The following is a 27,524-nucleotide window of genomic DNA, read 5'->3' as shown; positions in this document are numbered from 1 at the left end:
TAAATAACTCCAGAAAACATGAGGAACAATAGGTCACTATAAAAGATGTTAACTTTATTGCTTAAAGAATACAACTTTATAAAAGGCATGTGAAATGGGTAACACAATGACAGGTTACCAATCTTTATAGAATTCACCACACATTCATAATGCAACTTTATCATACTGCACCACAGAAAAACAAATGTGCACCCCATTCCCGAAATAGTGCACTACTATTGACAAGAGCCAAAGTAGTGCAGCATAAAGGTAATAGGGTACCATTTGGGATGCACAATATAAAAAGCCAAGAAGAAATCAAAGCATTTTTTCAAGGTGAACGTTATCAGTCATTGAGAACAGTAACTTGAGTGCACACTATACCCATGTCTCTTTATACTACACATGGAACATACACTTTAGGCTCATATACTTGGGTTGTTAAGCTCTCCTGTGGTTGTGACCCAAATTAAACCCTATTCCCTATGTAGTGCTCTACTTTTGACCAGGGCCAATTGTTTTCTTGTCAAATGTATTGCACAATATAGGGAATAGGGTGCCATTTAGGACACAGCCTATATCTTTGGTTATATGAGTCAGTCAAAAAAGATTCTGAAAGGAGTAGCTAAACAGTTAGCAATACTGTAGGTGAACATCCTAAAAAAAAAAAGAATCAACCTACTTACACCATGTACAATGCCTTCAGAAAGTATTCAGACCCCTTGACTTTCACATTTTGTTACGTTACAGCTTTATTCTAAAATTGATTAAATAAAATGTTTTTCCTCAGCAACCTAAACACAATACCCCATAATGACAAAGCGAAAACAGGATTTTAGAAAATAAATAAACAGAAATACCTTATTTTCACAAGTATTCAGACCCTTTGCTATGAGACTCAATTGAGCTCAGGTGCAAAGTTTTTGCTTTGTCATTATGGGGCATTGTGTGTAGATTGATGATGGGGGGAAATTATTTAATCATTTTTAGAATAAGACTAATGTAACAAAATGTGGAAAAAGTCAAGGGGTCTGAATAGTTTCCGAAGGCACTGTATGACTGAGCTAAAATAAAACAAAAAGCATTTGAATCCTACTTTACAAATCAAAACATATTCACAACCCTTCTAAGTGTTTCAGAAATATGTTGGGTGTATCCCAAATGATTGATCAGAGCCAGTTTATATGTGATGTGGTGCCATTGGGGACATATCCGTCATGTTAAACAAAGAGGGGGGTAAGGAACAAGTTCTGTAAAAATTATTTCCCAAAAAGGACATGCCAGTAGGAGGAATAAGCACCGCCCACCTTTGGTAAGACAAGTGAGGAGCTGTTCTCCTGCTTGTTAATTTAAGTGGAGGAAAGCTTAAATGTATCTTTATCCAAATGTGTTTTCAGGTACTGCTGTCAAAAAAGAAAAAAAGTCTACCTAGTATGTGACAATAAAAACATATATATAATAAAAATTCCCCATATCTATGTACCTTGAAAATGTCCATAATGTGAACTCCTGATACTGGACCGGTGGGGTTATGTGCATTATGTCCGAACACAGCTCAGATCACTGCCAATTAGAGTGTTCGGAGAGAGAAAGAGAGGGCTGCTTGCCGACACTGTCCAAAGACGAGGGATATGGCCTGGTTCGTATTCAGCAGGCACGAAACGGATGAAAACAGACAGAAACAGGTGGCAGCCTACTATCTGTAGTTATCCAATATGAAATTCTTGTTTTTACTATCTGTTCGAAATGTTTTGCATGTTGCAGCCCAGACCCAGGGATCATCTTCATAATCACATGTCATCCTCATCATCCTCATCCTGGGACGAGCCAGCCTGTTGTCCAGCGCTGGCAGATGCTGCAGCCAACTGGGCCTGCTGGGCAGCTTGCTGCATCTGGAGCCACTCCTGCTGGGCCAGCTCGGCCTGCTGCTGCCGTGCCTGGAACACAGTAAATACAGTCAGTCCACCAATAAATTAGACATGGTAAGAGATAGAGATACAAACAGCAAAGCAGGGGAGCCACTCAACCTAGAATATCTACTAAATGTTACCAAAACAAATATATATTATTTGAGCCTTTGTCACACTGCAGTTATCCATTCCTGGTGAAGGTGATCTATAAAAGTGCAGAGATGTGGCAAGAAATAGTCTGAATCAAACAGGTTATCCGTCTTGATCCTTAACACTCTTGTAACGATCAGTCTGGTTAACCAGATTATGACTCTTGATCCTTACCTTAGCAAATAGTTCCTGCTGTTGTCGGAGGAGCTCTTCCTCTGGGATGCCCAGGTTTTCCAGGCGAGAGTTGGCCTTCCTCCTTTTAAGTGCTACTGTTTTACACTCCTGCAGGACATCCTTCACCTCTGTGATGTACGACGCAAAACCCAGGCTTTCAAGTGCTGTGGAAAAGAGGATATGGTCAGGGGAAAGGGGAAAAGATTATGGAAACAATGTTGGGGAAAAGGAAACAGACATGTATTCAACAGTCTCATCACTTGATTATTGTTGGAATTCCTAGTGCATAACTAGCTAACTTGGTTCCAGATTCATTTACTATAGCTAACCTGGTTTACAGATAAGTGGCCAGGCAAACGCATACCTGCATTAACTAAAAAATGCATGGCAGGCAGGAAGGGGGGAAACACCTGTACATTACAAGTGAATATATTTTCAAACCTGTTGATACAGAATAAAAAATACCAAGATACTAACCATTAATTACATGTTCAGGTGATATGGTCTTCTTTTCAGACTTGTTACATATTTCATTCGCCTCTGATGAGATTAGATGTATGAACTCTGTGCAGCAGTTCACAACAAGCTCTCTTGCATCATTGGCAACCCGTACGTTGGGCAGAGTTTCCTTGATCATTTTGTTGATGGCTGCCCTGGGAATGGTGAGGTCGTCATCGTTTCCCGACGAAGAAGCCATCGTATTCCAGAGAACTAGTTTCTCAAGTTAATACAAAAAAACTGGGGGAAAGCTTGATTTGATGGTAGGCTTCCGCAGAGGGCTAACTAGCTAACGTTACGTGTTGAAAATGTCGTGGGCTAGACGCTAACGTTGGCTAGTTGGGTTTAAAAGTTAAAGCTATGCAAACTAGCTACACAACAGCCTATTGACACAGCATATCCTAATGTTACTGTAGAGACGTGGAATGTAACGAATAGGTCTAAGTAAAACACGATGGTGAGGACAAGAGAAAATGAAAACCAGCTAGCGAGTTAGCAAGCTATGGTCCATCTATCGCAACGCGTTAGCTTAGCTAACATTAGCTAGTTTAGTTACCTGCAGCGGCTTTTGAGAACATGGCTAGCAAGCGTGTCGTTGGGATCATTTCGTAACGCAGTGTTGATCCCCAAAACACTGTTTAAACCAAAATCCTGTATACACTGGAACGAGAACTACGGTTCCTTTATCGGCCGAACGAAATACTTTAATTCATTTATTCTGTTAAATTCAGTTCACCGGCAGTTCGGCACAGAAATTTCTGCGGAAACGATCCACGCAAATAAAACCCCTTTCCGGTATATTATTTTTTACGGTGACCTGTGAAATCGGCCAAATAAAAATGTCGCCACCTACTGTGTTGAAGGCACAATAATACCATAATAAAAATGTATAGCAGGCCTACATATGGTTATAATACTTAAGTGTGCAAGCTTATTTCCCCTTTCCCAATTGACCTTTACCAGGTTTTTTTAAAATCACATGTAACCCTATTCCTGTCTTGTGCTTGTTCAGGACAAACAAAAAGGTGATCTAATAATGCATAGGTAGTGGTTAAAATGGGATTATCCTTTAATACAATTGGGACTTTGAATGCAGTGTAATATTCTATAACCTGTGAATCATGGATTAGTGGCCCAATAGATAATATTGTTACATAATTGGATCTCCACACATCTTATCAGTGGTGATGGATCATTTTATTGTAGGCCCTGTCAATACAAAAGTCCATTGAGATTCCCCAGTGAAACATTTTGCCCAAATTGAAAGGTAACTACTCCATCAACTTTTGAATCCGTTCATTTTCAACACCAACACTCAGAAGATAAAACCTTGGAATTTTATGTTGGTTTATGATTTATAATAAAAAAAAGTGAATTAATTAGAAAATTGCCTTTTGGGACACATCCTAAGAATTGCTCTTGTCCTTATCTATAGTGAAGCTCTTGCGGGTCCTCCAGCGTAGCAGCTTGAGGAAGTTGAGGCTGGCATTGAAGACCTTGTCGTGCTCAAACACCATCTTGTAGAAGGTATCGATGGGAAGGTCTCCGTTTGGATCAGCATACTTCAGGGTGGTCATGGGGGTGTACAAGGTGTTGGTCTGGTGCCGGAATGGAGGATTGTCCATGGTGATGATCTTGTGTGTGTGCTAAGGGAGGAAGACACGGAGAAGGAAGGGCCATTGAAAATGAGATGAAGAATTCAGAATAACCTGAAATAAATACAAAATAACTTTCCAGAACATGGTTTTCTGGAGATGCACTGTTGAGGCCCTTGGACAAGTCAAGTGAGTCAAGCTAGGGAGAGACATTTAAGTACAGAAATTTGAACACATGCACCAAACAAACTAACCCTGTGATTTAGAATTAGACTTTACTTAGTCTCTATGTATAATACTTTATAAGATGTTAAATGTATAAGCCTTTATAATGTGTCAATTTGAGCCCAATAGGCTAATATACCTCTGCTATGTCCTCAGGTGTCTGTCCAAGGCTTTCATAGATCTGCTTGAAGTTCTTCATATAGATGTTGGTAAACATATCTGCTGTCACTTTGTCAGCTTTGGAGAGGTCTGTCTTCATGCCCTCTTCATAGACCTTATGCTCAAACTCCGTCACCACAGGGCCTGGCTCAATCAAACTTATACTGCCACAGCAATGGCAGCAACACACACACGCACACATACACACACAATTACTACTTCAAATGAATGTTCAGTTAGCCTAGTAAACTCAATTCTATTCTGTCACTAAAACCCTTTTGTATTTTCTGTATCTAATACCACAGGAAAATCTATAATAAATCCTAAGATTGTGTCTGTACGCTGTTGCTTCTTATAAATAATCTCTATAATATTTGTTGGGTGTGGTTGTTATTGCCATTTTACCCAACTGTAGCATGTTTTTTGTCACTCGTGGCATTTAACACTGGTAGGATATTGCAGTGTATAAGTGCAGATGTTGGTGACATGGACGAGTGGGCTACAGGTGTTGGTGACATGGACGAGTGGGCTACAGGTGTTGGTGACATGGACGAGTGGGCTACAGGTGTTGGTGACATGGACGAGTGGGCTACAGGTGTTGGTGACATGGACGAGTGGGCTACAGGTGTTGGTGACATGGACGAGTGGGCTACAGGTGTTGGTGACATGGACGAGTGGGCTACAGGTGTTGGTGACATGGACGAGTGGGCTACAGGTGTTGGTTAGCATGCATTATTTCCCCCTGGGGGGAAGGCAGCTCCACGATGCATCCTTTTTTTTAACCTTTATTTTACTAGGCAAGTCAGTTAAGAACAAATTCTTATTTTCAATGACGGCCTAGGAACAGTGGGTTAACTGCCTGTTCAGGGGCAGCAACCTTTCGGTTACTAGTCCAACGCTCTAACCACTAGGCTACCCTGCCGCCCCATCCTCTCACTCCCTTCTCTAATCTCTGCCCCCTGATAATTTAACTCTCACAAACAGAGCAGTGTGAATGTACCCTCCACACACACCAGATGCAGTATGTGGTAGGGAAGCTCTGGTCCAAGGCGTTAGTTATTGCTAATGCTGAGCATTCCTTAGCAAACCACACTAACGCCCTGGACCAGAACTAGTGGTACGGTAGGACTACTTACTTCAGATTAAACCTCATGGCTTGGACGGCCAGGCTTTCACAGAAACCCTCCACAGCAAACTTGGATGCTGCGTAGATATCGTTGAATAATATACCTGTGAAAAAGGAGAATGCCACCAAATAATTTATACAGACCGGATGTGTCAATTGTAAAATGTAAATTTATGAAGTTCAGATCGTGATGGAGTCTTTCCATTTCTAAGCCTAGTGTTCTTCAACGGTTAATATTGAACCAGTAGCAGTGTGGGAATTATGGGGGCCGGGGGGGCTCTGCCCCCCAAATGAGACATGAGCTCCCCTAAATGCAACAAAAGTTGCAAACATTGCTGGGGATCTCTTTGAACTATTCTCCTATGTGTTTAAAATGCAATTTTGTACTGAGACACGTGGTAAATATTAAAATAAAAGTGCATTCAAAATTAAACAAACAACCTGTCATGGCATAATCCAGTGACAGCTGGTTCAGGTTATTTAAATCGTATTAATCTATTTTCTCTGACTGTCTTCCTCTCTCTCGGTCTTGAGTATACCCAAGCAAATTTGCAACATTGTATCGACTGGATTCAGCCTGCTAGCAAAATGGCAACCTTGTTTTTAACTGGGACTTGGCAGTTTCCCGTGTCGATGAGCTCGGGACAGACATGGCTGTATTTACGTCCATATTTCAGCCCTTTTTCAGGTGTTCTGACTTTTCTTTTCACAAAAAAATGTAATTTGTCACGTCAATTAATGCAGGCTACAAGAGTTTAGATCTACTGACAATCTCTGAATGTCATTGCACGTTTTGGTGTTTTTTAACAGATGTTTCTTTCCATTAATCCAATGGCTGTTGCACTGTTTGGATGCTGGAATTTATTTTGGAGTGGACCAATGTGCACTTTTTGAAGTGATTTGACAATCAGATGAAAACATCATGCCTGGTTGTGTTCATACCACATTAAAATTGGTAATGCATGTTTACCTTTAAAATGCATGTCTGTGCCATTAGGCACATACAAATGTGTAGCCTACTCACAAATACACTTGCTAGTCTGTAAGAAAACCTCATGAAAAGCCATTGTGTGAAAAGAAGCAACATCTCTTACCCTGTATGCCCATGACACTGCTGATCACAACAATATGGCCACTCTTCCTCTTCTTCATGTCTGGTAGGATCTCTTTGAGGAGTCTCACTAGACCAAAGAAGTTGGTATCCATGACAGCCTTCATCTCCTCTATAGACTGACACTCTATGGGGCCTACCAGACCCATCCCAGCATTGCTGACTGAGAGGGGAAAATATAGGTTTATTCAGTTATGTGAAAACGTTCTGATTGTTGCGTTTGCATAATCTCCACCCGGCACAGCCAGAAGAGGACTGGTCACCCCACATAGCCTGGTTCCTCTCTAGGTTTCTTCCTAGGTTTTTGCCTTTCTAGGGAGTTTTTCCTAGCCACCGTGCCTCTACACCTGCATTGCTTGCTGTTTGCGGTTTTAGGCTGGGTTTCTGTACAGCACTTTGAGATATCAGCTGATGTACGAAGGGCTATATAAATACATTTGATTTGATTTTTGATTTGATTTGTTTGCAAATACAAGTAGAATCAGCAGAGCTGAAACAATGCCCTATTCTACATGACAGACAATTATATCTGTTTTCTATGACACATTTCTGCCTGAATGTTCTGTAACGTTACATCCTACTGAACCGGCCACTGGAATTGGGATGTGTGGGAAAAGTCAGTGCAGGCCATTTTAATTTGACTGTACAACCAACTATCCTTACAAAAGAATTACAGTCAAATGCTTTACTGGGTTTGTAATGCAAACGCGATCAGGGAAGACAGTGTCCATACATATAAATGTGAGGTCATTAGCCTACATGTAATACCAGATAAGGGTGTAGGCATGCATCCATACTTACTGAGTATGTCTAGCTTGCCATCCGGTAGGCTGGCCACACAGGCCTTGATGGAGTCTTCATTACACACATCCAGTTGTTTAATCACCAGGGTCCTGCCCAGAGTCCTGCCTGCCGCCTCCACGAGTGCCTCTGCCTTACCCAGGTTCCTCATTGTGGCATACACTGGGGAACACAACACAGGTGTATCTTAGTCTCTTGGGAGCCGACAAGTTTGTCTATGAATATTGTGCAGCTGTATAGTCTGGGGATTAAGAGTTTCTGACCATACTTTTGGGGATTTTGAAGGTAAAGGAACCATCCTGACAATTTCACTGCTTTCCATAATAATTTTAACAGATAGCTGAGATTTCATCCATTGACAGAGGTGGAATAAACATCACATTTTGGTTACCATAACATCAAATATCCAAATTCTGTTCAACCCAAAGAGTACTGATTAACTTACCAATGAACCTCTTCTTTTCATCCTTGGCTATGCGTACAGCCAGGGCCAGGCCGATGCCTGAGGAGCAACCTGTGACGAGGACAATCTTCTGGTTCATCACTGCTGTTAGTCTCACAGAAACTCCTTTGTCTTTAAGAACCTAAATTGAGAAAAATTCCTGGATAAGGCTAATAAAGTGATTTGAACGGTACAAAAATAAATTGGTCTCACAACTCCAGTATCAGGTAATGAGGGACAGCAGGAGGGAATGAAAGCGAGGGGGGAATGAAAGCAATGGGGGAGCGAAAGTGAGGGAAGAGGGGGAGGAATGAGAGAGAAGGACGGAATAAGAGTGAGCATGAGGAGATGAAAGAGAGGGAGTAAAGGTGATTTGCTTTCGGCTCAGTAATCCACTGTCGTCAGACTCAGCAGAAACAGTCTTATACAGGAGCATGATTAGCATCCATTAGCATGCCACACACATAGCCTACATCTATACACACACACACACAATCAATCAAATATAATATTGTATAAAGCCCTTTTTACATCAACATTTGTCACAAGAAACCCAGCCTAAAACCCCAAACAGCAAGCAATGCAGATGTAAAAGCATGGGGGCCAGCAAAAAAACACCCTAGAAAAGCAGAAACCTAGAGGGGAACCAGGCTCTGAGAGGTGGCCAGGTATCTCCTGGCTGTGCCAGGTGGGGATTATAAGACTACATGGCCATTAAGGCCAGATCTTTCTTCAAGATGTTCAAACATTCATAGATGACCAGCAGGGTCAAATAATAATCACAGTGGTTATAGAGGGTGCAACAGGTCAGCACCTCAGGAGTAAATCTCAGTTGGCTTTTCATAACCCAGAATTCAGAGGTCGAGACAGCAGGTGCGGTAGAGATAGACAGAGAAAGAGAGAGAAATGATTCCAAAACAAATCAAATTTTGGTAAACTCAATTATCTATTGGGTGAACATATGTTTACCATGCCAAGAAAGCCATTTGAATGTAATTGAATTGAAATAGAGAGAGAGAGAGACAGCAAACCAGTGACTCAGCCCTTTTAATAAGGTCAGAGGCAGATAATCCCGGTGGAGAGAGGGGAGCTGGCCACGCAGAGATTGCAAGTGTGGTTCACCACTCCAGTGCCTTGTCGTTCACCACTGATGCAGACCTTTGGAAAATAAACATTTTTAAAAGTCTAATAAGTCCATGTGAGCTATACCATATAGCTATGCCATCACAATAAATCCGTTATATATTTTAGACAGGTCCAAAGAAACATGATATGAAGAAACTGTAGTCTATTTCAGAAGAACAGAATAGCATATTCTGAGTTGTTCTTATGCCATATGGCTGTGGGCTACACTAGTTCATTTAGCAGACAAGATTTGCTTAGAATTCCATAGCATTATTTTATAACTTTAGTTGTGATACAAACACTGGGTTACATGTTTTAATGTTTAATACATTCTAAGGCTGCATGATGAGACTCTAATGATGATTTGAAAAATGCTTCATGAAAGGCATGGGCTCTGCTTTGTTTTTTGCTCAGGTTGCACACACTTCATCAGTCTCTCATTCACAATTTGACAAGCACTTGATAATGACTCGAATTTCACAGCTGCATTCCCTTTGTGTGGACGTAACGGCCCCTAAAATGTTTTATGTCTTTTGTGTCTAGTGGCCGTTGTGCCCTTGGGCTGAAATAGTCATTATAATATATTTTTCCCGGCTGCCTGCTCCAAAGTACTTCTTACTCACATGGCTCTCTCAGATAGCTCAATTCTCATTGTCCAATGCCAGTCAAATGATCAAGTCTTTCTCACAGGCTACAAGTGAAGGCAGACACATCCTGGACGCAACTGCACGCGTCCGAGGTGCATATTGAAGATATTGGAAGAACTGCCAACTTCTACTTTTTGTCAGACAACAAGATGAGTAGTCCAAAGGTAAAAACAGCAAAAGCACTAGACTATGTAAATCTACTATCCCCCCATAGTACAAAAGTTGACCTATTCTATTGTGTGTGAGAAATAAATATTCCTAACATAGTCTGAGACAGTTGTGGGTTGCGATAACACACACACACACACACACAAAGAGAAGTACGCCTGGCCCCGTCTGAGGGCTTAACTAATGTTAAAAGACTTTTATATGATATTGATTAGTGGGGTGGCTGTGGGCTAGCAGGGATAATGATAAAAGAAGTAGGGTGTGTGGGCAAACTTAGCCTGGCTGACGAGACTTGTGTGGTACACAGCGAGGGAGAGTAGAGGAAGACTTTGGTGTGTGTTTGGTGTCAGTCAGACTAGGGTAAATAAACACTGTGCCATGGGTAAATTGTCTACCACCCAGCACATAGCCTACATCTATACACACACACAATCAATCAAATATATTGTATAAAGCCCTTTTTACATCAGCATTTGTCACAAGAAACCCAGCCTAAAACCCCAAACAGCAAGCAATGCAGATGTAAAAGCATGGTGGCTAGGAAAAAAACACCCTAGAAAAGCAGAAACCTAGAGGGGAACCAGGCTCTGAGAGGTGGCCAGGTATCTCCTGGCTGTGCCAGGTGGGGATTATAAGACTACATGGCCATTAAGGCCAGATCTTTCTTCAAGATGTTCAAACATTCATAGATGACCAGCAGGGTCAAATAATAATCACAGTGGTTATAGAGGGTGCAACAGGTCAGCACCTCAGGAGTGAATCTCAGTTGGCTTTTCATAACCCAGAATTCAGAGGTCGAGACAGCAGGTGCGGTAGAGATAGACAGAGAGAAATTATTAAAAAACAAATCAAATTTTGGTAAACTCAATTATCTATTGTGTGAACATATGTTTCCCATGCCAAGAAAGCCATTTGAATGTAATTGAATTGAGAGAGAGAGAGAGAGAGAGAGAGAGAGAGAGAGAGAGAGAGAGAGAGAGAGAGAGAGAGAGAGAGAGAGAGAAAACAAGTGACTCAGCCCTTTTAATAAGGTCAGAGGCAGATAATCCCGGTGGAGAGAGGGGAGCTGGCCACGCAGAGACTGCAAGTGTGGTTCGCCACTCCAGTGCCTTGTCGTTCACCACTGACGCAGACCTTTGGAAAATATACATTTAAAAAAGTCTAATAAGTCCATGTGATATAGCTATACCATATAGCTATACCATCACAAAAAATCCATTATATATTTTAGACAGGTCCAAAGAAACATGATATGAAGAAAATGTCTATTACAGAAGAACAGAGTAGTATACTCTGAGTTGTCCTTATGTTAGGCCTTGACCTGGCTATGCCATATAGCTGTGGGCTACACCTAGACAATATTTGCTTAGAATTCTATGGCGTTATTTTATAGTATGAAGAATACAATTGAACGTAGCTGAATAATATATAAAGGATATTTTCTCTAAATAATTTTAGGGAGTGTGCGCACAGCTATTCTGTGTTGAGTGGTTAACAAAGAAGCTTGTCCTCGTATTATGTTTAATTTAGAGTTATTTATGACACTTTAGTTGTGATACAAATGTTGGGCTACATGTTTTAATGTTTAATACATTCTAAGGCTGCATGATGAGACTAATGATGATTTGAAAAAGGCATGCAGTCTTCTTTGTTTTTTGCTCAGGTTGGACACACTTCATCAGTCTCTCATTCACTATTTGACAAGCAATTGATCATGCCTGGAATTTCACAGCAGCATCCCCCTTGTGTGGCCGTAATGGCCCCTAAAAATATGTATGCATTTTGCGGCTAGTGGCCATTGTGCTCTTGGGCTGAATATAGTCATTATAAATTCATTTTTCCCAGCTGCCTGTTCCAAAGCACCTCTTACTCACTGCCGGTCGCATGATCGAGTCTTAAATATAGTAGTTTACCACCCAGCACATACACATAGCCGACACCTATACACACACAGAATCATTCAAATGTATTGTATGAAGCCCTTTTTTCATCAGCATTCGTCACAAGAAACCCAATCTAAAACCCCAAACAGCAAGCAATGCAGATGTAATAGCACGGTTGCTAGAAATAAAGGTTTCAAGAAAGACAGGAAGCTGGGAAGAAAACTAGAGAGTAACCAGGCTCTGAGATGTGTCCTGTCCTCTTCTGGCTGTGTACTGCCAAATTCTCTAAAATGACATTGGTTGCGGCTCATGGTAGAGAAGTAAGCATTACATTTTCTGGCAACAGCTCTGGTGGACATTCCTGCAGTCAGCATGCCAATTGCACACTCCCTCAAAAACTTGAGACATCTGTGGCATTGTGTTGTGTGACAAAATTGCACATTTTAGAGTGGCCTTTTATTGTCCCCAGCACAAGGTGCACCTGTGTAATGATCATGCAGTTTAAATCAGCTTCTTGATATGCCACAGCTGTCAGATGGATGGATTATCTTGGCAAATAATAAATGCTCACCAACGGGGATATAAACACATTTTTTCACAACATTTCAGAGAAATAATCTTTTTGTGAGTATGGAACATTTCTGTTCTTTTATTTCAGTTCATGAAACATGGAACCAACACTTTACATGTTGCATTTATATTTTTGTTCAGTGTACATAATGCAAGACATAATAAAAAAACACAACCCCTTTTCAAAAAGCAGGATGTTTTAATACAACAATCATCAAATCCCATAAAACCTGGTTGTTGTTTGTTTCTCTTCAGAAGTAAATTTTTATCGGATTCAGAGTAAAATTACGACAGTATACAAGCATGCTATAGACTTGGCATTTTCTTGTATTTAACTATCATTCCTGTGTTTGAGCATTGGCATTTGTTTCATTGAGAAGCCATACAGTTATACATGATAGTAACAAAATAAAGACAACATTTTCTGAGATATTCATCCAAGCATAGCATGAGTGCCAGTCTGTTTGTGCTATCATTCCAACTTCTTGTCACTCACTTTCATGTCAAACATTTGGTTTGACAATACCAGCAATGGAGTATGCAAGAACACAAACAGATCTGAGACCAGGTTAATCCAATATAATGGACCAGACCAGTTTCATTGGGTTTATGGGTCCAACTGCTTGCATATGTCTTTCAGATATCTTGGCCTTGTGTTTTCAGGAGGAGAGGATAATGCAGGAGAAGAAGCCATGCGAGGGGAGGGAGCAGGAGGAAATGGTTGAGCACAGTAAAGTTTAAAAGCGGGCGCGGATACGCTCCAGAGGGTCGGTTTCCCACAACTTGGGGTCCCAGGCCTGGAACCAGCCGGTGAAGGTTGGTGGTTCCATTCCCTGCTTGATCGTAGTGATGGCAATGCCCCGGCGACCAGAAGGGTCCGAATCCACATAGTCTTTGGCTAAAAGACAAGAAGAAAGCTCTACATTAAGCTCCATAGATCAGTTTCACAAACTCGGTCTTGGCCTAGCACTACACAGCTGATTCAAATGAACAACTCATCATCAAGCTTTGATTCTTTGAATCTGCTGTGTAGTGCTAGGGAAAAAACTAAATGGGGGGGCCCAGGACAGAGTTTGTGAAACCCTGCTATAGATTGAAATGTTTTGTTAGTGACTACACTGAGGTAGTGATAGCGTGTATGCATCAACAATGGCCAATAGATTATTTATCAATCGTACCAATTTTTGCTGATCCGGTCCTCTCCACCTCATTGGCTTCGTTGCCGATCCAGAGGAAGATCTGTAAAAGTAATATAACCATTTTAAATGACTAGAATTGCCATTCCCATTCAAATCAATGCTCCTTGATGGGTGGAGCGGCGGCCATATTGGGTGTACCCATGCCAGGAAGTATTTCATTCTATTTCTATGGCTTCAACCCTGCACCCTCAGGGGATCATGGGATAGAGAAACAATAAAAGCAGAATGTGGAGAGGGATTGGAGGATTGGACCACTTCCTTTAAAAACTATCATGGCAGAACTTCAGTTGTATCAGAGCCACTGGGATCATGTGGATTATACTGTATAATGGTCTTCAACATCAGGCCAAGACCTTACCTGATCCCAAGTGTCCAGAAGCATGACGTCATCAGTTGCCAAGTCTGACTGGTTGAAATCTCCAGGCACCTCCTCAGCCTGAGAGAGAGAGATGAATACAGAGTATCCTTCACAAGAAAATATTCCATCCCTACACTAAGAGAAATCCACCCTCTACTCACTATGAGCCTGCCAGTCTTGTTAGAGCAGCCAAACAGGCGTGGTGGCTTAACCATCTTCTGCAGGCTCCTAGAGGTCTGGTACTCCTTCTTCCCTCCCAGAGCAGACCAGAACCCAGCTGGGGAAGGATGCAGAACAATACAATATGGTACATCAGAAACACTCATCATACCAGTATGGAAAACAAGTTTAATTCAATGCAAATGAAGGAAAATCTGAAAAATTAACTATAAAGCGGCCGGCAATGACATTTGCCTAAAAAACAAAAAGTAGCTTTAGAAAAACACAAGAATAAATTGGAGTAATTTTGTAATGACTGTTCATATGTATTATTTGCTAATAAAAGTGCTACAATAAACATATTTAAAAGAGGAAGTAAAAGAATCCTATCATCACTAAAATATGTTATGTTATGCCTGTGATTAGGTGTAAGACTAAAACACCCACCTGGCTCCTTGCCCTCTGACACCTCAGTGGCACTTCCTCCTCCCAGGAAAGAGGTGACATATTGGGCTGCAGCCAGCTCCTCCTCAGTGGCCCCCACTCCCCTCCACAGGAACACAGTGTTAGAGGACTTCAGCACAAACACATCATTGGTGTTCAGGAATGCAGCAGAGGGCTCCACCTGGATAGGAGAGAATGGGAGCGAGGGAGTGATAGTGAGAGAAAGTGGTGAGGTACTCCTATCCTATAATCCTCCTCAGTTACTTTATTAACTGTCCGAATATACATTTTTCCTTTCTCATATTCCTTATGTAACTTCATAACTTCTGCCCTAATTTAAAGTAATCCGGATCATTAAAAATATCAGTGGTTAGTACTGTAGATTGTGTATGTTGTGTGATCACCTAAACCTACATAGGCCTTCAGTGTGTGTGTGTGTGTGTGTGTGTGTGTGTGTGTGTGTGTGTGTGTGTGTGTGTGTGTGTGTGTGTGTGTGTGTGTGTGTGTGTGTGTGTGTGTGTGTGTGTGTGTGTGTGTGTGTGTGTGTGTGTGTGTGTGTGTGTGTGTGTGTGTGTGTGTGTGTGTTTGTGTGTGTGTATATGTATGCAACCAATACATTTAGAATTGATTTGTGTATGTTGTATGACTGACTGACCTCTACAGCCCGTGTGGCCCTGGTGGAGCTCTGGCGGATGTGGAAGAGGCGTGTGGAGCCCACCCTGCTCTGGCCCCCCTTACGGGATGTCCCCCCCAGGTGGATCACCATGGGCTTCCCCTTGAACAGACTCATCAGGTGGGCCGGCTCCTGGCCCTGAGTCACACGCACCTGGAGGAGAGAGTAGGAGAGGAGACACTTCAGCACATCCGTCAAACCACAGATTAGGATCGACACACACACACAAGAGGCTGGAACCTGCACAGGTCAGCCACAGAGCAGTGCCTCTGGAGCCTTCACAAGTTCAACCATTTAAGTCAAGGCAATGATATATAGAGAACCCCTTTTTATGACATATGTGATGTGATTAAATAAGATATATCTGTTATGAATAGTGTCTGAATTAGTATTTCACCTGGACAGGAGACCCTCCCATGGAGTCATCCAGCCTGACAGTCAGGAAGGCGGAGGCAGCCAGCTCATCCTGAGTACACTTCAGCCCCTGCCTGCAATCATCAATCAATCAATCTTACAGGGATATGAATAGGGACAAACACAGAGAACGGATGTTCCTGCCTCCTGCAAAGCTAGGCCTATAGCTTAAGCCGGATTATGTCTCCCTCTTGTGGCGATATGGTGAACAATACTCACCAGGTGTAGATGATGTGCTGCTCCCTGCCTCCAAGGCGGTAGCTGTACAGTACCAGGTAGCAGTCACCTCCATAGAACTGGCCATAGCTGGAGGGGTCCACTGGTACCTGGTCACCATCCTCCACACGCCACACCTGAGGAGGAGATCCATCTCCTTTACATTACGACATACACTGAATGTACAAAATATTAATAACACATTCCTAATATTGAGTTGCACCCCAACTTTTGCCCTTAGAACTGCCGCCTGGACTCTACAAGGTGTCGAAAGCGTTCCACAGGGATGCTGGCCCATGCGGACTCCAATGCTTCCCACAGTTGTGTCAAGGATGTCCTTTCGGTGTTGTACCATTCTTGATTAGGGGCGCAACTTTGGTTTTAGAAGTGGGGAGAAGTTACAAGAGTGCTCCACATCCCACCAGCAGAAATAGCCTGGCAGCTGGCAGAGAGAGGTGGCATGACACCAGAAATGAAACCTAATGTGTTCATAATGTTTTGTACACTCACTGTACTTCTCCCAGTGTGTCATGTTCTACATTAAACACACCAGAAGTAGTAGAGTTACATCAGTATTTCCCAAACCTCTCCTCCAGTACCTATGCAAAATATACATTTCAATTGAATGCATTCAGTTGTACAACTGACTAGGTATCCCTTTTGGCCAGCCAGTGCCACTTGTTTTAATAGTCCTGAGTTAGATCATTGTATGTCATCACTACTATCTTCCAGCCGTACCTGAACCTTCCCAGATCCGTCATCCACCATGCCGTGCTGGGCTGCCATGGTCTTGTTGGTGTGCAGGCCGGAGGAGTCAAAGGGGACCTGCACCACCCTGGCGATACGCCCCAAGCTGTAGGCCTGGCCTGGGCCCGTGGTCTGGTCCTTATCCTTCCAGTTACAGAAGAACTGCTTGAACAGGGTGGTCTCTCCTCCGCCTGGCAACACCTGGACCTGGAGAAAAAAATAGACTTCAAAGGACTTTATCAATCCACAGATCTGAGAGGATGTTGATGGGATGTGGAGTGGTGGCTGTCATGGAATGCCATTCCCTTTATGTATGGAAAATGCCGGACCAGGGGGATTAACATGTGTTCTTCCGGAGTTGGTGGTGTTACCACTTCAGACTAACTTCCCAAACATGGGTACAAGTTCAGAATATTTAATGCAGCAGTAGTGACGGGGGAGAGGTTTGATGTAACGTTACCTGGGTGTGTCTGGGGTACTTCTTCTCCTTGATAAACTGCTCTGCGGCCTTCATGGCAGCATTGCGTTCAGCTGTGTTGGCACTAGGTCCTTTCCAGATGAAGATCTTGCTGTCCACTCCATTGTCCAGAATGTAACACTCACTGGGGGAAAGCATTTCTTGTTTGAAGGGGCTGGTCTGGGCCACCACTGATGCCTTCATGGAGCCTGCCGCATCAGAGATCTACAATACATCTTCATTCATCAATATTATACAGCGACAACGGAAATGGATACTTTTGCTGTCACAGTGCGCAGCGCCATGCCATAACAGGTCAGACTGGGAGCATCACAAGGCTGCAAATCTTTACCATGTAGAGAGCTCCCTTCTTCTGGTTGGATCTATCAACAGACTCGTCATCAGGGCTTCCTGCAGGGATGTTGGGTTTGGGCCCAAGAGCCTATAAATAAACACAATCATAACAATGCTTCATGTCGTGAATAATGGGAAATAAGTCATAGACAAGTTAGTCAGCTCTGCCTAAGAAGTCCCAGTGAAATCCTCTAAAAAGGTTCCAGCATTGCATAAAATACCTTGTACATAGTTTGTGACCACCATGCAACTCCTTACCCTTTAAATGCATTGAATGAGATAAGATCATACCACAATGTCTTAGCGTGCCCAGAGCACATGATAATGGCAGATGCCAGTAACCACCCCCCTCATATTCTCTGACCCTTCCAATGTAACAGGTTCAGGAAGTGGTGGAGGTGGCTATCCTCCCTCCGCGATTATCGGAGTGTGTGTCTGTGTGTGTGTGCGTGTGTGCGTGCGTGAGAGAGAGTGACTCACGTCGATGACAGCCTGTGGCTCTCCTCCCTCCTCAATCATCAGCAGAGTGGCACGGCCATTCCTCTCGTTGTCACGGACATCGATGGCCACCTGGGACGCCTTCAGACGCTCAAAGCTGTTGCACTCGCTGCCACACCACTGGAAGATGTCCTGAGAATGGAAACAAAAGCTGTCTGAATGGCAATGACTCAGACTAAGGGAAGAGACTCTTGCCTTTATGCACAGGTGAGAGTGGGGTAAGTTGAGCCAAATGGGTACGTTAAGCCACCCTTGTTTATAGGAAACCATACACAAAATGTATCATTTGATAAAATATTTAGGAAGAGGTCATGTGAAGGAAGAAATCGCATGGAAAAAGTTTGGGTCTCTATAAGCTACAATATGAGGTCCTAAACCTAGCATGAAAGTGCATTCTTGTAGCTGCGTGGGCTAATTTAGTCAAGTCAGTTTGACTTGGGGTAAGTTGAACCAATGGAAGAGCCAATGGCAAGTTAAGCAAATTGAAGTGTTTTCTTTCCTGGGGCAATGCAAGGCAATATCGCTGGGATCTGAAGTAACAACAGGACCTGGCCTATGTTAAAAGTGTTGAAAAAAATGGTTTGTTAGGTGTTAAGCCTGTGTTAAAATATTCTTCAAATTATTAAAAGACAAAAAAGTGATTGTGTTTGGGAAAAAAAGCAAGATGTGGGTTTAAAAAGGTAGTGCTAATATTTAATTCAGCACGGTTTAACTTACCCTGTCCCGGGGCTCAACTTACCCTGTCCCGGGGCTCAACTTACCCTGTCCCGGGGCTCAACTTACCCTGTCCCGGGGCTCAACTTACCCCACACCCTGGGTAAGCCGTGCCAGAGACCACTTCTTTTGGACATGCAATGTTTTCAAGACAGTAATGTTTACATGAATTCTGATTATTCCTAGGGATACAGACCATCCTAAAATATATGTAGATATCTTCGTTAGACAGAATACTATATTTCCCTTGAAGGCGTGATGCTGAATGTACAAAATGGCTCAACTTATCCCACTCTCCCCTACTTATTCATGCTCATGCATGATCCACAAAATAACACCTGGGGTATTTTACAGCCCGCTCCTTCTTTGGAGAGGGCTGTAAAATCACCCTCATTACACATATGCAAACATTGTGCATGTGGGATCATTATGTTTCTGCCTATCTGCCTATGTGACAATCCCCTTATGTAGCATTGGCCAAGTTCAACATGTGAGTCTGGTTGAGGAGACTTAGTAACATATCATAATTTAGCTTAGTCTCCGATAGGCTATCCCAGCCTCACCTTTCCTAGGTCGATGATGAAACAGTCTCCTCTGTTGAAGCTGGACCAGGACATGTCTACCTCCGTGGCCCTGATGGCCCTGCGCCCCTTGATGTGCAGCAGACGCTTGACGTTCATGTCGTTGGTCACCACGTGCTGGAAGCCAGAGGCCACCCCACCTTGCTGAAGGACAGAGAATAGAAATAGTGTATCAGGTTAACGAAGCTAACAATAATACATTGCTTATAAGAAGTTTATATATATTTATGTTACACACTGCATGTTAAACTCCAACGTCATTGACAGCAACTTTGTTCAGAGTTGTAAGTAAACATTTACTTCCATAGCTTCCTCTACTTGCCAATCCAGAAGCCAATGTAAAATCTTGCCAGACATGCAGCCATTTGGCTTTCTGGAATTAGACCCATATGTGTCCTCCCTTTGCCTGTCCATCATTTGAAACTCTCCATGGCAACCCTCTATGGAAAACTTTATCCACTGCAGATGCTAAAACTTACATACACACATTACTATAAATAGCACAGTTACCTTTTTAGCAAATCCCTATTTTGTGCATGTACAGCTTCAAATATGTGCAACATGTGTCATGACTCATTAGTATTTCAATACTTTGATGGGTGTGTTGCTGTTGTTCTCATTAGAGTATTGATTAATACACATTTTACCATCCTTTAACTGGACGCTGGTAATCAATAGTTGTGAAATTGAGTCTCATTAGTCAACAAGTTCAAATGGGACTCCACTCGACCAATACTTAACCTAATAATGAGAAACCCACACACAATCTTTTTGATAATTACCCTTCTCTTCAAATTCATTGGGGTTCAATTTCACTGACATACTTAGAGAAGTATAGTAGTGGGATGTATAACAACAGAGTAAGCATCTACGTGCTGGAAAGGGAAACCAAAGCTATACTGGGGTTGTCATGCGAGACACAGCGAGACCTTCAGTCATTTTTAAAAGGATGTGCAGTGCTGTATTTATTAAGGATCCCCATTAGCTGCTGCCTTGGGTGCAGCTACTCTTTCTGGGGTCCAAACACATTAAGGCACTTACATCACACATACAACTAAATACAAAACAATACATAATTGAACATAATTACACCACCACATATCTACAATACAAAATGTATAATATCACCATACAACAATATATGTGTGTGTGTAGAGTGTGCGTGCTAGCGTGTGTGGGTATCTTTATTTAACCAAGAAACACTTGAGGTTTTTCTATGGCGATCTGATCTAAGCTAATATGCCCAACTGTCTCTCTGAGATGTTATTCTGAAATATCTAACCTTGTACTTGATGCCAGACTTGAAATAACCCAGGAAGGTGAGAGACTCGTTGTTCTGCACCTCTCTGAACTGGACCGGGCCTCCGCCCAGGAAATCATCCAGCTGGGTGGTAAAGATGGCTGCCGCACCTTTCTCATCCTGAGAACTCTCACTTCCTGTGGTATCAGCCAATAGAGACGTGGGGAGTTGAGGAAGAAGACCAATGGGAAAGTCCATATGAACATACAGAACGGTGTAGGGTGAAGTTTCCCCTAGGTGCAGTTCTTGGGTCAGTTTAGCATTTGTACTACTAATGGTTTAGGTTAGGATTGCTGATCCTAGATCTGTACATAGGGGTAAGTTCTCCCCGGAGCTTACACTACAATACAAGGGAGGAACCTTTCAGTTCATTATCAAATAGATATGACAAGTGAACAGGCATGTATCTTTTTATAACCCTTTATAACACATTTCCTGCACATATAGGATAATGGTTTAAGGCTCAGCCTGAGTGGCCATGGTGATAAGCTATATCAGTCGGGTAACCAGCTCTCTCTCTCACCCAGCCACATGTGGATGTAGTATGAGGGGGCAGCAGTGGTGTAGAGAAGAATGTAGCAGTCTCCGGTGAAGAAGTTTCCATGGAGCTGTTTAAGAACCGGCTTCAGATCCATCTTCTCCACGCGCCACACCTGAAGACCAGGCTCCTTCCCTGCAGTCTGAAATTCCTTATGGAACACCATGGTTCTGGAGAGGAGGAGAAACAAAGTAACATTTCATACTTGAGTTTGCCGTAGTTGGGACTTCAACAATGTTATGTAATAGTAACCAACCCCTATCTTGATCCACTACTCTACAAGCCATCTATTTCCATCTGGATCTAATTCTCTGTTTGGTGAGTGCTATACAAGGTGACTGTTGTTACCACTGACAAACACAAAAAACCCTCAGTGATGTCAAAGATATGATGGAAACTTATGGCTCTTTATCATCTGTTATGGAGGCCTTTAAATCAAATCAAAGTTTATTGGTCGCGTACACATATTTGCAAATGTTATTGAAGGTACAGAAAAAATGCTTATGCTTCTAGCTCCAACAGTGTAGTAATATTTAGCAATATAATAACAATACACACAATCAAAAATTGTACGAAATATCAAAATGAGCAATGTCAGAGTCCGTCCATAGAGCGTCTGTAGTGTGAAAGTTTAATCTATGGCGCTAATAATTGTCACCCATTCTCCCGCTCCAGCGCTCGATGTTGCCGCTCTACTAACAACTGGTCCTGGCAACCCAAATTATGCACACCTGGCAACCATCTTTATTTAGCCCTCTCCCTTTAGCCTACCAGTCCAAAGTTTTAGGACACCAAGTAATTCAAGGGTTTTTCTATATTTTTTACTATTTTCTACATTGTATAAAAATAGTGAAGCCATTAAAACAATGAAATAACACATATGGATTGTGTAGTAACCAAAAAAGTATTAAACAAATCAAAATATAATTTATATTTGAGATTCTTCAAATAGCCACCCTTTGCCTTGATGACAGCTTTGCACACTCTTGGCATTCTCTCAACCATCTTCACCTGGATTGCTTTTCCAACAGTCTTGAAGGAGTTTCCACATATGCTGAGCACTTGTTGGCTGCTTTTCCTTCACTCTGCGGTTCGACTCATCCCAAACCATCTCAATTTGGTAGAGGTGAGGGATTGTGGATGCCAGGTCATCTGATGCAGCACTCCATCACTCTCCTTTGTCAAATAGCCCTTACCAAGCCTGGAGGTGTGTTGGGTCATTGTCCTGTTGAAAAACAAATGATAGTCCCACTAAGAGCAAACCAGATGGGATGGCGTATCGCTGCAGAAGGCTGTGGTAGCCATGCTGGTTAAGTGTGCCTTGAATTCTAATTAAATCACAGACTGTGTCATCAGCAAAGCACCCCCACACCATAACACCACCTCCATGATTTACGGTGGAAAATACACATGTGGAGATCATCCGTTCACTCACACCGCGTCTCACAAAGACAAGGCGATTGGAACCAGAAATCTCCAATTTGGATTCCAGACCAAAGGACACATTTCCACTGGTCTAATGTCCATTGCTCGTGTTTCTTGGCCCAAGCAAGTCTCTTCCTCTTGTTGTCCTTTAGTAGTGGTTCCCTTACAGCAATTCAACCATGAAGGCCTGATTCACACAGTCTCCTCTGAACAGTTGATGGTGAGATTTGTCTGTTACTTGAACTCTGTGAAGCATTTATTTGGGCTGCAATTTCTGAGGCTGGTAACGCTACTGAACTTACCCTCTGCAGCAAAGGTAACTCTGGGTCTTCCATTCCTGTGGCAGTCCTCATGAGAGCCAGTTTCATCATAGCGCTTGATGGTTTTTGTGACTGCACTTGAAGAAACTTTCAAAGTTCTTGAAATTTTCCGGATTGACTGACCTTCATATGTCTTAAAGTAATGATAGACTGTAATTTCTAATTTCTTATTTCAGCTGTTCTTGCTGTTCTTGATATGGACTTGGTATGGACTTGGTCTTTTACCAAATAGGGCTATCTTCTGTATATCCCCCCTACCTTGTCACAACACAACTGATTGGCTCAAATGCATTAAGGAAAGAGTTTCCACAAATGAACTTTTAAAAAGGCACACCTGTTAATTTAAATGCATTCCAGGAAATGCCAAGAGTGTACAAAGCTATCATCAAGGCAAAGGGTGGCTATTTGAAGAATCTCAAATATAAAATATATTTTGATTTGTCTAACACTTTTTTGGTCACTACATGATTCCATATGTGTTATTTCATAGTTTTGATGTCTTCACTATTATTCTACAATGTAGAAAATAGTAAAAATAATGAAAAACCCTTGAACGAGTAGGTGTTCTAAAACTGTATATTGGCCTTTCTCTTGCATTTCAAAGAAGGAAAAAATAAATGAATAAAACACATGTTTTTTTCTTTATATTATCTTCAACCAGATCTATGTGTTATATTCTCCTACATTCATTTCACATTTCAAAGAACTTCAAAGTGTTTCAAGAATATGCAAATCCTTGCTTCAGGGCCTGAGCTATCGGCAGTTAGACTTGGGTATGTCATTTTAGGCTAAATTGTTAAAAAAAGGGTCTGATCCTTAAGATGTTTTAATACAAAACACAGGGCAAAGCTTCCCATTGTTAGTGAATGTTTTCCTCAGGTAAACAGAGGTAATTGTTGGCCCACCGAAGAGGAAGCCATGTGAACAGTATTATTTACATAAGACAGGTGTGTGTTCTGTGGAATGGCCCACCATAATGGCAGCAGATACCAGGGTGTCTGTTTGCAAAACAAATATTTGTTGGGCACCAATTATTATTTTCTTGGACAGTCTATCTTTACTATGGATGTCTTCCATCATTAAAACAAAAATGTAATGTGTGCTTGAATTTATAAACTCATGTCTTTATTACTGGAAGTATTAATGAGAGTATATCTCTCATATTGGACTTAACATAAAACCTGTTACTTTACTATTATTACTCCTTTATTGACAATTGTGTGTCTAACTAAGCTTTGTTCCAAATGGCACACTAATCCCTATATAGTGCACTACATTTGACCAGAGCCCTAATCTGTGTTGATCTAGGGTGGTGGTGCAAAGAGAGTGAATCAAGTGACCCTGATTGACTCATGGGAGAACTTGGAACAGTAGCTCTCTCAATTTCTCTCCAAATTGACGGTTTGGAAGACTGATCCTTTTCTCAACAATCTGGCAACTGAAAATGTACAGTACTTAAGTCCATTTCACCATACAAGCTGGAATGACATAAAATCAATATAATTCTTCCTGCAGCCATGTTTTGATTGAAGCTTCTTGTGAGATTGGATAAGAAGATACATTTCTCCTAAGGAAGGAATCTGTAAACATATGCCCATTTGTGACCCATTTGTTCCTCTAACCAATTATCCTATAGTATTCCCCTAGCAGCTTGTTTCCTATGTGGTGCTACTGGATGAGTTCTGGGTTAATTCTGGTAGAGGATGACTCAACACAAAACCACCTCAGAACACAGATGACAAAAACTATGGGATTCATGACCCTCAAAAACAGTAAAGTTCCTACTTTTACAAAACATGTTATGAAAGATTGAGACAAACATGATAAGAATAGATTATATATTTAATTCATTAATTCAATTCATATGAATTATCAGTCATTAGAATATTAAATTCACAATCTCATTGTGCAAAAAAGCATCAACATGCAGAGAGATACATGACAGAGATTGACTTATTTTTTTCAATGTTCAAATCCTAACTTTCCATATTCTCTAGTCAACACGTTGACACAGCAACTCAATTAAGCAATCAAATGGAGAACTGTAGCCTACAAGTATTGTTATCTCTTTAATTCTGCTGCAAGATATGACATGACTCACAGTACAAGGACTGTTTTTGAGTAGGTTTCTTTCCTCTTGTATTCTTGTGATTCCAGCCAGCCGACACCCATTATAATTTAAAGGCACAGTGGCAGTAAATTCACGAAATGATGAATGAAATAGAAGCGTATTGAAGTTCTATTTATTTTTTACTTACATTTTCGAACAGTTATTTTTCACTACGCTTGGCCACTCTACACATTTTGAGTGACATCTATTTAACATAGCGAAAGACATCTAGCCTAGGCTACCTGATATGAGTTTACAGGGCAACTGCGATATGATAAAGAATAGATCTACCGGCAGCAAAATTTTACTTCAACACTTAAGATTCTGATAATAAACAACTTTATAGTTTAGTTTGTCTCTAAAGAAGCTACAGAAATTACTATGTTTCCTATTTTCCATGAACATAGGCTTTGTTTTCTTTTAGATCAATTTATGTACTTAATTTACAAATCTATGTGTATCCTTATTGTATGAGAACAAGTTGATGAATAGTTATTTTTTACCTGTTAGTAGAAAACTCTCGAAGATGAACTCAGCAGAAAAGTCAGATTTGGATGTTGTGTAGTATTCCAGATTCTGAAAAGATTGAACGTGAGAGAGGATATTATATAGCTGGAGGTCAGCGCTCGGAAAGAAGAGGCGTCTCCGGACGCGCCCCAACCCACCTGCAAGTAACAACACGTCGTAAACATACCACTACAGTCCTACATTGAGTAAGGTACCAGTCATTGGCAGCAGTGGCGGTTCCAGCTTGTATGGCTCCCTGGGCGAACCCCCACTTTAGCGCCCCTCCCCCCAACAACAACAAAAAACACCATTCTGCACTGTAATTTTTATTCAGACATTTGGAACAACGCAAATAAATAATAATAACATTTAAAACTATATAAATATAAAAAAATATTTATTTTTTTAAAGACTCATAAATATCAAAAAGTAACAAAGACAAATATAAACAAATTGTAGTATATATATACAAATAAAAAAGAGAATAAAATGATTACACTATTACCCTATTGCTAACAAAAAACACAAATAAAACTAAATTGCACAAATCCTGTATCACACAAATAGAATAACACACTTATAAAGAAGAGAACCTGATTATTACACTATTGCACTTCAAACAAGAAACAATAACTAAATTGCAAAACTAATTGCATTAGTACTGTACAAAGTTAGAGGTGCGCTATTTGATAGATTCCCCCGCTCGCCCTACCTCGGGCTTCCAGTGGAGAGACCTGAGGTCAACCTACCTCGCCCCATCTCGTACTCCTGAGTGGGAGACCTTCCCAGGCAGTAGCCTGCCTAGCTCACAAACTAGCATCAGGGCGCCCACTCCGATAAGGTTAATTGACCCACAGTCCCACACGGTGACATGATATCATTGACGTGACATGCAAATGAGCGATAGAAAACCGATCGCGCAAATGTCACCATTCAGAATTTTTTTTGTTTGTGCGGGCGCCCAATGCCGCACCGGGCAAGATGCCTATGCCTAAATCCGCCACTGATGGGCAGGAATGGAGTGCAAAAAAACATTTGTATACGTATTTATGGAACTTTACAACTACTGCCACTGTATGATAAATTCCATACATGTCAGCATTTATTCACACACCAATGCAGCACAGATCATGACTATAACATTGCCATGTAATAAACTTGTATTCGTGTGTAATAAATCACGTTTTGAGTTTTATTTATATTCTGGTTATGTAGGAGTGTGGAATGTTTTTGCTAAAAGCAAAGTGGCATTTCAAACATGACAACAACTACTCCTACATAAATAACAAAGATGTTGAACAAAATGGTTCTTCAGAGAATAACTCTCTAGAGAATAACTTAATCTCTGCTGCTATGAGATTGGTGCACTTTTCTACTTTGCCACTGTCTGATATGCGTTTGTGCTATCTGGTATCCTTGGGACACTCATTCCCTAAACCCTAACCTTAACCCCTACCCTAACCCTTACCTAACCATAACCATAACCCGTATAAAATTTCGACTTCAATGTGGGTAGGGAGGTCCCACGGATCCAGTATAGCAAAGACTGTCTGATATCATGCTGTGTTCAGCTCATCTAAATCCATCCTGGTAGAGGACGTGAGCAGTTTCAATATGATTCTGGCAGGATACTTTGTTCCATTATGCTGTCTCTTAATCAACTTCAAAAAGATGTGCTGCAGATGCCAAGGAATAGGCCTAGCATTTAGGGGATAAAAACAATAGTGAAGACTTTATTGTGAATGAAACGGCATGTTGAGGCACATTCATATGTATCACTCAGATGAGAGAAATGTGACGCTTGGTTTAAGTTGCTCAGTATCCTCAAAGGAACATTCCTTTCTTTAACAATCAAAACGGCAGCTTCTAAAGCCAAAAACAATCAAACAACCTCTAACAACCTAACACGTAAAATACATACAGGTAAGACAGCATTCCCAGTCTCGT

General features: G+C 41.5%; 3 protein-coding genes across 3 annotated transcripts; all 3 read right to left on the bottom strand.

Moving 5' to 3' along the window:
* Window positions 1-33: 33 nt before the first annotated feature.
* On the bottom strand, window positions 34-3,490 carry dr1 (down-regulator of transcription 1). Its single transcript, XM_064935747.1, has 3 exons — window positions 2,691-3,490; window positions 2,214-2,377; window positions 34-1,916 (listed from the first exon to the last, which is right to left on the bottom strand). The coding sequence occupies exons 1-3, from the start codon at window positions 2,908-2,910 to the stop codon at window positions 1,770-1,772; spliced, it is 531 nt and encodes a 176-aa protein (XP_064791819.1). The 5' UTR covers window positions 2,911-3,490; the 3' UTR covers window positions 34-1,769.
* Window positions 3,491-4,117: 627 nt separating this feature from the next.
* Window positions 4,118-8,270, bottom strand: zgc:109982 (uncharacterized protein LOC553564 homolog). The gene is made up of 6 exons (XM_064935746.1): window positions 8,174-8,270; window positions 7,729-7,890; window positions 6,911-7,090; window positions 5,827-5,920; window positions 4,671-4,854; window positions 4,118-4,357 (listed from the first exon to the last, which is right to left on the bottom strand). The coding sequence occupies exons 1-6, from the start codon at window positions 8,268-8,270 to the stop codon at window positions 4,118-4,120; spliced, it is 957 nt and encodes a 318-aa protein (XP_064791818.1).
* A 4,352-nt stretch (window positions 8,271-12,622) lies between these two features.
* scinla (scinderin like a) lies at window positions 12,623-25,785 on the bottom strand. Its single transcript, XM_064935732.1, has 16 exons — window positions 25,574-25,785; window positions 21,201-21,385; window positions 20,660-20,814; window positions 19,360-19,521; window positions 18,065-18,214; window positions 17,583-17,672; window positions 17,234-17,455; window positions 16,765-16,980; window positions 16,030-16,163; window positions 15,794-15,884; window positions 15,379-15,549; window positions 14,727-14,904; window positions 14,282-14,397; window positions 14,121-14,198; window positions 13,742-13,802; window positions 12,623-13,461 (listed from the first exon to the last, which is right to left on the bottom strand). Exons 2-16 carry the CDS (start codon window positions 21,379-21,381, stop codon window positions 13,301-13,303), a joined length of 2,166 nt encoding a protein of 721 aa, XP_064791804.1. The 5' UTR covers window positions 21,382-21,385; window positions 25,574-25,785; the 3' UTR covers window positions 12,623-13,300.
* Window positions 25,786-27,524: the final 1,739 nt, after the last annotated feature.

The sequence above is a fragment of the Oncorhynchus masou genome, chromosome 24 (genome assembly GCF_036934945.1).
Source record: "Oncorhynchus masou masou isolate Uvic2021 chromosome 24, UVic_Omas_1.1, whole genome shotgun sequence".
NCBI classification, from domain to species: Eukaryota; Metazoa; Chordata; class Actinopteri; order Salmoniformes; family Salmonidae; genus Oncorhynchus; species Oncorhynchus masou.
The sequence above is the reverse complement of the archived record's forward strand: the minus strand, read 5'-3'. Positions and strand labels throughout refer to the sequence as shown.

Excerpts from the sequence above, each read along its gene's own strand:
- zgc:109982 (XM_064935746.1), bottom strand. The coding sequence starts at position 8,270 with ATGAACCAGAAGATTGTCCTCGTCACAGGTTGCTCCTCAGGCATCGGC. Across the intron at positions 4,855-5,826 it reads GCCATGAGGTTTAATCTGAA|TATAAGTTTGATTGAGCCAG; the intron begins GTAAGTAGTCCT and ends TTGCTGTGGCAG. Across the intron at positions 4,358-4,670 it reads CACCTGAGGACATAGCAGAG|CACACACACAAGATCATCAC; the intron begins GTATATTAGCCT and ends TTCCTCCCTTAG.
- dr1 (XM_064935747.1), bottom strand. The coding sequence starts at position 2,910 with ATGGCTTCTTCGTCGGGAAACGATGACGACCTCACCATTCCCAGGGCA. Across the intron at positions 2,378-2,690 it reads ACCTGAACATGTAATTAATG|CACTTGAAAGCCTGGGTTTT; the intron begins GTTAGTATCTTG and ends TCTTTTCCACAG. Across the intron at positions 1,917-2,213 it reads AGCAGGAACTATTTGCTAAG|GCACGGCAGCAGCAGGCCGA; the intron begins GTAAGGATCAAG and ends ACTGTGTTCCAG.
- scinla (XM_064935732.1), bottom strand. The coding sequence starts at position 21,381 with ATGGTGTTCCATAAGGAATTTCAGACTGCAGGGAAGGAGCCTGGTCTT. Across the intron at positions 18,215-19,359 it reads TCATCATCGACCTAGGAAAG|GACATCTTCCAGTGGTGTGG; the intron begins GTGAGGCTGGGA and ends TTCCATTCTCAG. Across the intron at positions 17,673-18,064 it reads AGCCACAGGCTGTCATCGAC|GCTCTTGGGCCCAAACCCAA; the intron begins GTGAGTCACTCT and ends GTTTATTTATAG.